A 13,207-nucleotide genomic window follows, 5' to 3' on the forward strand; every position below is an offset into this window, starting at 1 on the left:
CATTACCATCACCAAATCTCCTCCCATCAACATCCTGGGGGTCACCATTGACCAGAAACTTAACTAGACCAGCCACATAAATACAGTGGCTACAAGAGCAGGTCAGAGGCTGGGTATTCTATGGCGAGTGACTCACCTCCTGACTCCCCAAAGCCTTTCCACCATCTACAAGGCACAAATGATGGAATATCTCCACTTGCCTGGATGAGTGCAGCTCCAACAACACTCAAGAAACTTGATATGATCCAGGACAAAGCAGCTCACTTGATTGGCACCCCATCCACCACCTTAAACATTCACTCCCTCCACCACTGGCGCACTGTGGCTGCAGTGTGTTCCATCTACAGGATGCACTGCAGCAACTCGCCAAGGCTTCTTCGACAGCGCATTCCAAACCCACGACCTCCACCACCTACAAGGACGAGGGCAGCAGGCACATGGGAACAACACCATCTGCATGTTCCCCTCCAAGTCACACACCATCCCGACTTGGAAATATATCGCCGTTCCTTTATCGTCTCTGGGTCAAAATCCTGGAACTCCCTACCCAACAGCACTGTGGGAGAACCGTCACCACACGGACTGCAGCGGTTCAAGAAGGCGGCTCACCACCACCTTCTCAAGGGCAATTAGGGATGGGCAATAAATGCCGGCCTCGCCAGCGACGCCCACATCCCATGAATGAATTAAAAAAACATGGGAATTGCTAGACGAAAAAAGACCAAGGTCCATCTAGTTCTCCTTCTACCATCCTGGTAGTCACATAATCCAACGATAATGGAGTTACTGACAGAGATTGATTGCTATGATCAATCAATTAGTTTACACAGAGCCAGACATGAGGCGAGGAAAACCCCAGTGGTGGAGAGCTTTGGGAACCATTGGTCCAAAGTCACCTGTTCACCCAAAGCATGTTACACTTACCACATGTCACGTCTCAAATTACTCGTATACTGTATCCCAAAATGTTATTTTCTGAAAGTGTATCCTTTCAATAACTACAATATCCTTTTTGTACTGTGGTGACCAGAACTCTACACAGTATTCTAAGTGCGGTCGCAGCAATGATTTATTAAAGTGGCAGAATTAACTCATTATTTTGGCTCATTATTGATGTTTTAACACATCCCAACATCTGATTTTGTTTACTCATTGCCTCAATAGCATTGTTGCACTAGCTTCAGTTTATTGTCGATCAGGATCCCCCAGAGTTCTTCCATTTTCCATGCACACTATTTTCTTTCCATTGATGTAATAGTCCCTCCCTGGATTTTTTGTCACCATGTGATGCTTTTTTCCTTCAAGTATACAAACCCAACGGCGAAGATTATTGACGCAAACACTCGTGTTAGGAACATTGTCCAAGTACAAGCCAAGCACAGCTTTTGCGGAGACAATGGAGTGTGGAGTGAATGGAGCACCGAAAAATATTTTGGTAAGGGAAACCATCACCGTAAATCTGGCTAACTCACTTCAGGAGAACAAAGGAATGCAGAAACTGAAATATCGGACTGTTACATTTTTAAAAAAAACCTTTTGTGTTTTTCTAAAAACAACTACGAAACACAGCAGTGAATTTGCGCACAGCAAGCTCCCACAAACAGCGATGAAATTGGTTGAGGGATAAATATTGGCCAGGACACTGGGTAGAACTACCTTGCTCTTCTTCGAAATAGTGCCATGGGATCTTTATGTCCATCTGAGAGGGCAGCTGAGGCCTCGGTTTTAACTCCCACAATGGAGTTCTCCCTGGTGTCTTGGCCAATATTTATCCCTCAACCAACATCACTTAAAAAAGACAGATGATCTGGTCATTTTATCATTGCTGTTTGTGGGATCTTGCTGTGCGCAAATTGGCTGCCATGTTTCTTACATCACACTAGTGACTTCACTTTAAAAGCACTTTGCGCTGTAAAGCACTTTGGGACGTCCTGAGGTCATGAAAGGCACTATGTAAAGGGAAGTCTTTTGTTTTTTTCATGCCAGGCCAACTATGGGGAACACACAAGGCAATGTGGGTGCTGTCTGTAGCACCTTGCTCCCTGGGGAAGCCTGCAATGTTCCACAGCCCAGTGCTCTCTTGTCCTGCTTCGCTCTGTCCATGAGGAAGGAGATGTCGGTGTTCCTCCTGGTGTAGAAACCTCAGTGACCTCTCTGATACAGCACTAGACTGCAAACTGGGAGATGTCGCTGGTGTCACCTGCTGTAACCTGGAAGGAGTCCGTGGTATAAAAGTTAAGGGCCACGGTGACCTTGACAGTCACAGGCAGGGCTGTCCATGTCCTGGTTCGAGGCTCGAGTTGTGACTGCAGCAGGTGATATAGCTCGGTGACAGTCTCCTCGGTGAAACGAAGGTGCCTGAGACATTGTTCCTCAGTGAGGTTCATGTCGAAGAAGTGCTCCCTGGAGACCCTCTGTGGGTACGGCCTCCTGCGCAGTGCCCCCCTCCTCCCTCATCTCCCAGCTGCTCCCGCTCTCTCCTGTCTTCATTGCTGCTCCCCCTCCTCCTCCAGCCCCAAAGGCAGACCTACCACACCACCCATGGCTGTAATCAGATTGTTTAGAAGGCAGACTATAACAGTGCAACACCAGCAAAATCTTCTCAGCAGTCAAATTGAACTTTCCACCGTCATGGTTAACCAGCAGCCTGAAATGAAAACCCACATCTAACTTGTAAATACTGCAGGATCCCTTTAAATGGCGCTGTTGAAGGGTCCTTCCCGCCTGTTAGCGCCACGAGTTGCTGGGCGAGTTTAGCACGAGTCAGGCGCTGGAGCAGCCCAAAATCGGAAAAGGGTCCTCCAAGGAACGCAGGACATTAATTTGAGTAAGTTATTCCTTGCTTTAAATTGTTCTGGACGCCTACAGAGAAGCCCAATCCAATATGGTGGGCGGCGTGCTTCCTGCCTGCGATATTGGAGGCTTATGTGTCCATTTACTGCCCAAAAAGCGGGCGCAGTGAGATCAAACTTCTAGGTTTATTGTGGCATAAAGATTTATTACTGAGATATCTAAGAACGTGTGTCATGCAGTTTTGGAGAGAGCAGTACGTATTTGTTCCACATGAATAAAACAATGACATTCTTCACAGGGGAAGACATGGGGCAAAGCTGGAATTGGAAGGTTGTTTTGCTTATCATCATCCCAATACTGGTGGCAGCAGCTGCAATCGTGCTCCTGACCTACTTGAAACAGTAAGAGCTTTCCATCCTCTTCCAAAAAAAAACTCTAACTTCTATTGTAAAGTACTAGGCTATTTTTCAAGAACAGCCAAAAGACTCAAGTGCGCAGAAAAAAAATACTCAACAGTGGCAAGATTTTAAAAGTGGCTGCGTGGGGCCTCCTGGTTGGGGCAGTCATGTTGGTGGAATTTACAAGGCCAGCTGTTGGCGTGTCTGATATAAAACGTAACAGGGAATTGGATAAGTATTTGAAATGGAGGACTATAAGAGGACACGGGAAAGAGGCTAGGATTAGAGCAGACAGCAAAAGTGGAAGAACAGTTGCAGGTCTCATTAAGCGAGTGGGCAAAACTATGGCCTGTGGAGTTCAATGTGGGCAAGTGTGAAGTGATCCACTTTGGACCTGAGATTTTTTTAAATGGTGAGAAAACTAGGAACTGTGGAGGAGCAAAGAGATTTGGGAGTTCATTTAAAGCCATACAGTTATAAAAAGGCTAATGGAATGTTGGCCTTTATCGGAAGTGGGCTGGAATACAAAGGGGAGGAACATATGCTTCATTTGTATAGAGCCTCAGTCAGACCCCATCGAGAGATCTGCCTTCTGGGCACCGCACCTCAGGAAGGACATATTGATCATGGAGGGGGTGCAGCGCAGATTCACCAGAATGATACCGGGGCTTAGAGGGTTAAATTATGAGGACAGGTTGCATTAACTTGGATTGTAGTCTCTTGAGTAAAGTAGATTGAGGGATTATCTGATCAAGGTATTTTAAAATATTAAAAGGATTTGATAGGGTAGATACAGAGAAACTATTTCCTCCAATGGGGAAATCGAGAACAAGAGGACATAATCTTAAAATTAGAGCCAGGCCGTTCAGGTGCGAAATCAGGAAGTACTTTTTCACACAGATTTGCTCTCTTAAAAGGTTGTGGATGCTGGGGGTTAATTGGAGCTTTCTAGATTGAGATTGATAGATTTTGTTAGATAAGGGTATCAATAGTTATGGCGGATAAGTGGAATTGAGATACAGATCGGCCATGATCTAATTGAATGGCAGAGCAGGCTCATGGGACTGAATGGCCTACCCCTGTTCCTAATGTTTCTCTGTCTCCTCCTGCGCTGTGATTTCTATAATTCTATGGTGGAATAGTTGAACACAGGCTAGCAAAATAGTTTAATCTTAATTAAGTTCTGCTAATAGGTTGGTTAACCACATGTGTAATTATCTTGTATTACTGAACTGGCGTTGATGGGTGTGATGCCTTATTTGTTTGGTGAATGTCTCTCTTTCCATTTAGCTAATTGATCTTTCACATTTAAGGCTTCAGATATTGATCCTTCCGCCAATTCCTGATCCAGGAAAACTTTTTAAAGGCATGTTTGGAGACTCGAATGGAGACTACTCGGTAGGTCAACATATGCTGCTTTCCGAAATTAGTTACTTACTCTCAACGTCCAACGGCTACGATGTGTGAATCCAAGCTCCCACACTGTGGGGGAGTTACCCATCACTGCCATCTGACGGATTCTCCATTAATCAAGCCAATGTGGCCTTGAGTCAGGTTTTCCGAGCAGTGTTTTCCTGGAGCTTTTGGGATTTGTGAAGAAATCAGGAGATTCCTGAGGTCACTAGTTCACTGTCTGTCACTTCAGATTTCTGGGCTTGTTGACTTGCCAGCATATCGGGGTGGAATTTCCTGTCAATTTGCGGTGTAATCATAGCGCAGCACCGATTTCCGGCGTAAATGACTTATGCCCATTCTTGCACTACGTCCAAATTCCCTCACTCTTTTACGCCCGTCTATCGATCCCTGTGTCCGAGCGTTTCTTGGGTCATTGTAATTGCTCCGCCCCCAAGCTAAAGATCTGAACGGGTGAATTTCCTGTAATTGCCCTAGATCAAAATGGGTGTAAAATTACACCCAGAATTTTAGGTGCAACAGGAAAGAAGCTAATTTTTTTGGTATTATTGCAATTTTTTAAGTGATTTTTAAATTTATCCTCGCTGAGACCTGCTCTGTACTTTGTTTCTTTGAAAGTATTTTTATGGCATCATTATGAGTCCCATTTAAAAATTGAAAAGCTTCCCCAATTGTAGGTTCTTAAACAGGCTGTGCCTGATGTGCATGAATGATCATGAGATGTCTTCAAACTTTAATTTTCATACAAAAAGGAGGAATATATGGTGTGAATTCTGAACTTTCCTCGGATCCCGATTGTTTACGCTGATTTTCACTCATTTACGTCCATTTTTATGATCCGATGTATAGTAATGAGATTGGCAGGAAATTAGGCGTAAAATGGGCACCGAATGGGCATAATTTCAGGCATAAGCTCTCAATTACAGCCCCACAGAAAATTCCAGCCCATCTCTGTTGCCATATACCAATAAAAAAGTTTTTTTGTAATGGCACTGTTTTCCTCTGGGTAGCTGACACTGTCAGAAGCTGGGATGGAGGGGTCCTTGGGAGTGCGTCAGTATTTGAGGTGCTGGCCCATGGAACAGTCTCAACTTTGGTTGAGAGGGAGGGTACACACTATCTAACAATGGAGATAATCTGTTACTCACAACAACAACAACTTACATTTATATAGCACCTTTAACGTGGTAAAGACATCCCAAGGCGCTTCACAGGAGCGGTATCTGAAGAACAATTGACACCGAGTCGTAGAAGGAGATATTGGAACAGGTGACCAAACACTTGGTCAAAGAGGTAGATTTTAAGGAGCATCTTAAAGGAGGAGAGAGAGGTAGAGGCAGAGAGGTTTAGGGAGCGAATGCCAGAGTTTGGAGCCTAGACGGCTGAAGGCACGGCCGCCAATGGCGAGGCGAAGGAAGTGGGGGATGCCAGAATTGGAAGAACTCGGGGTTCTCTTTGTAGGGCTGGAGTAAGTTAGAGTTTGGGAGGGGAGAGGTCCCATATTGCTCTTGACTGATTTCCACATTTGCCCTATTTTTTTTTCTTTTAATGTTCATCTCCCCTATGTCACGGCTCAGTGACATGAATCACATCTACGTCGGCTGAGCCACTCAGCTCACTGGCAGACAGTAACTCTGCCTGGCCTGCGGGGCAGAGTTTATATTTTAACATCAATGGAGTGCTGCTATCTGTCAGTCTGTGAATGAAGAAATGGATAGAATTTAACAAGAGCGTCAACTAAATTGTCATTCAACTTGTACTCTTTATTTGAACTCGGAGTGTCAGCCGTGACTCAGTTGGTAGCACTCACTGAGTCGGAAGGTTGTGGGTTCGAGTTCCACTCTGGAGAGTGAATCACATAATCTCAGCTGACACTCCAGTGCAGTACTGAAGGAGTGCCGTCTTTTGGATGTGATGTTAAATGTTCTGCCCTCTCAGGTGGAAGTAAAATGGACTGTTCAAAGAGATGGGGATTTCTCCTGGGTTCCTGGCCAATATTTATCCCTCAATCAACATCACTAAAACAGATTATCTGGTCATTATCACATTGCTGTTTGTGGGATCTTGCTGTGTGTAATTTGGCTACTGTGTTTCCTACATTACAACAGTGACTACACTTCAAAAAGTATTTAATTGGTTGTAAAGCATTTTGGGACGTCCTGAGGTCGTGAAAGGTGCTATATAAATGAAAGTTCTTTCCTTCTAAACTTAGATTTGCTGGAGCTACCTTTTTAGCTATTGATTTCATGAACAAAATAATAATGTTATATGGGGTTTTATGAGATCTTGTAGTAATAATAATGATGTAATGGTAAAGGGCCAAGAAAGGATAATAGACCCAGTGCTTTTTTTTCTTGCAGACATGGAATAAACAACCCAAGGGAAGCCTGACTTTCAAAGCGGAAGAAGAAATAATCTGTAAGGTGACAACAGTGGAGCAGCTGACCTGCCCTTCAGAAAGGGGAGGGAAACTTGGTGAGAATGAGGGATTGGAGGAGGACGCTTTCATTGTGTGTGTGGATGAGGAGATCTCTGTGGATGATGATCATGTGCGTTATGACCTGGTGACATCGTGAACGGTGCATTTTCCAGTGTTTTATTTATATAGGTGAAACCAGCTGACTTTTCTGACTTGCAAGTAGAAAATTCTCATTCGCAAAAATTCACACTCAAACGCAGCGAGTAGTTATGATCTGGAATGCGCTGCTTGAAAGGATGGTGGAAGCAGATTTAATGGAGGCTTTCAAAAAGGAATTGGATAAATGCTTGAAGGGAAAAAATGTGCAGGGTTACGGGGGAATGGGACTAACTGGATTGCTCTTGCAACGAGCCGGCACAGACTCGATGGGCCGAATGGCCTCCTTCTGTGCTGTAACCGTTCTATGATTCTATGAACTGATCAGGACACTGCCGGTTAGTGGAAATCCAGGAATGAGGGGTCGAGCCGCAGATTTTGGTAACTTCCAGTTGTTCCACATCCTGACCACTCCAGTTAAACACAGCGACATGTAACGCAGATCACCACACTTCCAGTTCTCGCCGCGTTTTGGTCCAGTTCATCGAACCGTGGTGCGGTTCTGGCCTTGTAATATGCAGTCAGTTCCCAGTCAGTGAATTGCTCGCCTGTCAGTGTTCTAGTTTATCAACGACTGGCAGTGAGCTGCTAGGATTTTTCTGTTCTATAATTTGCTGAGCGAAGGACATACCGTGGGCAGGTGAGAAGAAAGGGCCAATCGAATGCAAACAACCCACTTAGAGATCGAGTGCAACAAACAGAAATACTTTGACCTGCAGTGGAGAATGTCCAAGTGTGTATTGTCTCACCTTGTCACTAGGTGCCATTTACTGTCTTTTGTTAGATTGTAGAGTTTAATGCATCAGGCATCATCATGCTCGTAGACACACACACTCGACACACACACACATGCATACCAGACATGCACATACAAGACACGCGCACGTACCAGACTTGCACATACCAGACAGACACATACACGCACACGCACAATAGATAGAAATGATTTAGGATTTTCAGCCTGTTGCTTGAGCAGAATTGACCGACTGTTTCTGACAGCGTACATTATTGTTTCTTCCATTGCATTAACTTCTGAACAGTGGCGTGGGCAGGATTCTTTTCGGGGGCGTTTGTGATATGAGTTTGCCAGACCAAACAAAACCACTTCCAGAGGTCTATTTCACATCAAGGTGCAAATAGAAACATTAATACTTGCATTAATTTAACAATTCAAATAAAGCAAATGAAAAAAAAACACAGTCCTGTCCGACAAAAGCTCTGAAGCACAAAGTCCAAGTGTCGCTAATCTATTAATAACTTTATGATTTGCTGCAATATTGCAGTGAGCATTTAGAAGCACAAACCCAACTAATCGGTTTACACTGGTCGAATTGCGGAACTTACTAGATCTGGAAGAACATTGGTTGTTTCTGTCGAGTCATCCAGGGCACGTTCCTTCAAAAGGAGTGGGCCAATAACAAAAAAAATGCTAGAAATTTCAGGGCAGCAGGAGGGGTATTTGGAAGATCCTGAATATCCCTCCTGCTCAATTTGATTGAACACTTGTAAATCGAGGTTTGAATTTCTGCCTTGTGAGTCGGAATCTCCTGATGGAACAGGCCCCTTTAAACGAACGCTGTTCCTATCTCCTGATACCCAGTGTACCTTCACACTTTTTACCTTAGTGTTTTTTTAAAAGGCATAGTTGCATTTTATCACAGCTTCAATTGTCTGTATATGTTTTAACTGGCTGTGCGTGCTGAAGAATGTAGATGTACTGTCAGGAGAAACCTTGCCGCTTATATTGGTGTATTCCCTTCGGGCCTTACGCAGTTCCTGGGTCGGTTACCCTTCGGGCATATTATGCCACGAAGCAGCCCAGTGAGCTGCCTGATGATTTCAGATTAAACCAACCAAGTGCCCTTTATATTATCTGAGAATAGATTTTTGTTAGGCGAGTGCATGAAAGGTTTCGGAACCAAGGTGGGTAGATGCAATTAAGATACAAATCCGCCATGATCTAATTGAATGGCGGAACAGGCTCGAGGGGTTGAATGGCCTACTCTTGTTGCTATGTTCCTAATATTTGTCCCTGGATATTCTGGCCTTGCCCGTTGACTGCTCTTAAGGAATAATGTTTACTGTATATATTTGTGAGTGTCAAATCTTCAATAAAAGTTTTATTACAATTGCTGATCTTCATTTCCAAGTAGGATTGTCCCATGGGAGTTTTCTGGATAGAAATGGAAAAAAAGACCTCCATTTGTATAGCACATTTCATGACCTCAGGACGTCCCAAAGCATTTTACAACCAATGAAGTACTTTTGAAGTCACTGTTGTAATGTAGGAAACGCAGTGGCCAATTTATGCACAGCAAGATCCCACAAACAGCAATGAGGGAAATTACCAGATAATCATTTTTAGTGATTTTGATTGAGGGATAAATATTTTCCAGTTTAAAAAGTTTGGAACTTTATCTGTCACTGGTGTTTTTACTCCCTCCAGTTATGATCTTAATGCCATTTTGACTGACCGCCTGTCCTGTGTTACCAGTTGGGATGTTTTAAAGGTGCATTATTGCTTCATCAGGGACCAAGGGTCATTTGCTGAAAGAGGCAGGAGCAGCCTACTGTGTAATGCCCTGTGACCCAGGGCTGCATCAACCAGGCACTACATCCCCGGCAGGGCTGACCTTTGCTGTACTGTAAGCCTTACCTTCGTGCGTCACGTACAGCTGTGTACAACACGTGGGCCTCATCTAAGCAGTCACAGTGCAAAAACACAACACAGAATGCACAGTGGCCATGATTAGGGCTCCCTCCTTCTGAGGATTTTAAAATAAAACTGATCCCATGGGCAGGGGTTAGAAGGAAGTATTTTTTAATACTTTTTGCTTTGTGAAACTCAACAGGACCCCTTGATTTTTGGACACAAGCCTCAAGCAAAGTTTGAGGATAGAAAATTGAAGCCTTTCCTCTACCGGATTAGTGAACAGTCAAAGGAAATGATTTGTGGTCACTTGGCAACTTCAAAATGCAACTAGATTGATATTTAAAGAAAGAAAGATTTGCATTCATATATATATAACTCCTTTCATGACCTCAAGTGCTTTACCACCAATTAAGTACTTTTGAAGTGTAGTCACTATTGTAATGTAGGAAACACAGCAGCCAATTTGCACACAGCAAGGTCCCACAATGACCAGATAACCTGTTTTTAGTTGTTGGCTGAGGGATAAATATTGGAGAACTCCCCTGCTTTTCTTCAAAACATGCCATGGGATCCTTAACGTCCACCTGAGAGGGCAGACAGGACCTCGGTTTAATGTCTCATCTGAAAGATGGCACCTCTGACACCGTAGCACTGTATTGAAGTGTCAGCCTAGATTATTTGCTCAAGTCTCCAGAGTGGGGCTTAAACCCACAACCTTCATGACTCAGAGGCGAGAGTGCTACACCTGAGCCACGGCTGACACCTACCTTACTAAGTATGGTGAGGGAGGGCTATTAATATTACTTAATGTTCCTTAAAATAGGAGATCAGTAGGTGGTGGGAGAGGGAATAATCAGACATGGAGTCTGGGTGCCATGACTTACCTTGCTCTGAGTTTTCTTATGCTAATGCCAGAATATATTAGGAATAATAAAATATATTAGGAATAAAATGTTAGGACAATGGTCACACGCAGCTATGGAGTGTTCTAGTTATCTCTGAGATGTGGCTCTATCTTTTCCTGGGCCTGTAATGTGAGCCCAATGCCACCAGAACAAATATCACAACTAGTCTTAAAGTGTTAGCTGTGGCTCAGTTGGTAGCACCTTCACCTCTGACTTAGAAGGTTGTGGGTTCATGCCCCACTCCAAGGGACTTGAGCATAAAATCTATGCTGACACTCGAGTGCTGCGCTGTTGGATGGTGCTATCTTTCGGATGAGATGTTAAACCGAGGCCCTATCTGCCTTCTCAGGTGGGCATAAAGGATCCTGTGGCACTATTTGAAGAAGAGCAGGGGAGTTCTCCCTGGAGTCCTGGGCAACATTGCTAAAAAAAACAGATGATCTGGTCGTTATCTCATTGTGAGATCTCGCTGTGTTCAATTTGGCAGCTGAATTTCCTACGTTTCAACAGTGACTTTTTGAGTATCTTGAGATGGGGGAAAGTCATTCATATCATAAATTTCACCAGAACAAATCTCGTGCTGGGATTAAATCACCAAGCCCAGTCAAAAAGGGACAACTGGGTCAAATGTGTCAATCAGGTTTAACGGCCATATGCCAGAAACTGTGATGGTCAGATTCCTCACAATTTGTTGAGCGCCCGACCATTTGGTCAGTGTTCATATCCTTGAACATTCCGTGGCAAGTAGCTACAGCTAGAGACAATCTTAATGTCTCCTTAAAAGCCCCTCTTATTTATCTCAGTTGACCCAACAATCTGCCTTTCAGACTATTGTCTTTTTAAAAATTCATTCTCAGGATGTGAGCGTCGCTGGCAAGGCCAGCATTTATTGTCCATCCCTAGTTGCCCACGGTTTGACACAATTGAGTGGGCCACTTTGGAGGGTAGTTAAGAGTCAACCATGTTGGTGAGGGACTGGAGTCACATACAGGTCCGGTAAGGTTTCCTTTCCTAAAGTACATTAGTGAACCAGTTGGGTTTTTACGACAATCCGACAGCTTCGTGGTCACTTTTACTGAGACCAGATTTCTATTTCCAGATTTTTTTGTCTTGACAGGTTTGTAACCATTGTGGTTGCAAATTCCTCAATCAGAGATTTGTTGCTTGTCTTTACATGAAAATATCTTTCCCTTCAGCTGTCTGAAATTTCTGATAAGCCCAGATCCCAGAATTAACCCTTTTAGTTCTCCCAGAATTCAGTAGTGTGGGTCAGAGGTTCAATATCTTACACCACATTAGCATGTTCTTCTCCTTTGGTTCATAATGTGTTACTGAAGTCTGTGCAATCTTTTCAATCTCCCAGGTGAGCACCATTGATATGACCATTGCTCATATCAATCAGCAGGGAAACCTGAATCCAACCCTTGGTGCTCATCTTTACTGATTCACTGGACAGCATCGTCCTACACGCATTGGAGGAGAGAGCATGTATGACTGACAGGTGGACTAGCCATACATGGATAGAGCTAAGTGTGAGTGATGATCAATACAACCAATTAGGCTATAGCCCAATTGACTGCTGTAGGATTGGTCATCAATCAAAGGAGAAATGGAATAGGCAGTGTAAGGGAAAAGATCTTTTCGATACTTCTCTCCACAGGTATATAATGTTCAGCACCTGAGCAATGAGAAGCCTTTTCAAGTTCATTAGAACAAAGCGATATTGATAGATTAGGTGAATGGAATTCAATGTAGACAAATGTGAGGTCATCCACTTTGGATCAAAAAAGGACAGAACAGGGTACTTTCTAAATGGTAAAAAGTTAAAAACAGTGGATGTCCAAAGGGACTTAGGGCTTCAGGTACATAAATCATTGAAGTGTCATGAACAGGTGCAGAAAATAATCAAGAAGGCTAATGGAATGCTGGTTTTATATCGAGAGGACTAGAGTACAAGGGGGCAGAAGTTATGCTGCAGCTATACAAAACCCTGGTTAGCCCGCACCTGGAATACTGTGAGCAGTTCTGGGCACCGCACCTTCGGAAGGACATATTGGCCTTGGAGGGAGTGCAGCGTAGGTTTACTGGAATGATACCCGGGCTTCAGGGTTAAGTTACGAGGAGAGATTACACAAATTGGGATTGTATTCTCTAGAGTTTAGAAGGTTAAGGGGTGATCTGATCGAAGTCTATAAGATATTAAGGGGAACAGATAGGGTGGATAGAGAGAAACTATTTCCGCTGGTTGGGGATTCTAGGAGTAGGGGGCACAGTCTAAAAATTAGAGCCAGACCTTTCAGGAGTGAGATTAGAAAACATTTCTACACACAAAGGGTGGTAGAAGTTTGGAACTCTCTTCCGCAAACGGCAGTTGATACTAGCTCAATTGCTGAATTTAAATCTGAGATAGATAGCTTTTTGGCAACCAAAGGTATTAAGGGATATGGGCCAAAGGCAGGTATATGGAGTT

General features: G+C 43.8%; 1 protein-coding gene across 1 annotated transcript in view; it reads left to right on the forward strand.

Moving 5' to 3' along the window:
* Window positions 1–9,308, forward strand: part of LOC137332842 (interleukin-13 receptor subunit alpha-1-like) — a 38,542-nt gene extending 29,234 nt beyond the window's left edge. Inside the window, exons 7-10 of the mRNA XM_067996778.1 lie at window positions 1,306–1,435; window positions 3,092–3,194; window positions 4,505–4,589; window positions 6,965–9,308. Coding sequence (XP_067852879.1) covers window positions 1,306–1,435; window positions 3,092–3,194; window positions 4,505–4,589; window positions 6,965–7,180 — 534 coding nt within the window. The 3' untranslated portion in view covers window positions 7,181–9,308. The remainder of the gene's footprint in view (window positions 1–1,305; window positions 1,436–3,091; window positions 3,195–4,504; window positions 4,590–6,964) is intronic.
* The last annotated feature ends 3,899 nt before the right edge of the window (window positions 9,309–13,207 follow it).

Source organism: Heptranchias perlo, chromosome 15 (assembly GCF_035084215.1).
Source record: "Heptranchias perlo isolate sHepPer1 chromosome 15, sHepPer1.hap1, whole genome shotgun sequence".
In the NCBI taxonomy this organism is placed as follows: domain Eukaryota; kingdom Metazoa; phylum Chordata; class Chondrichthyes; order Hexanchiformes; family Hexanchidae; genus Heptranchias; species Heptranchias perlo.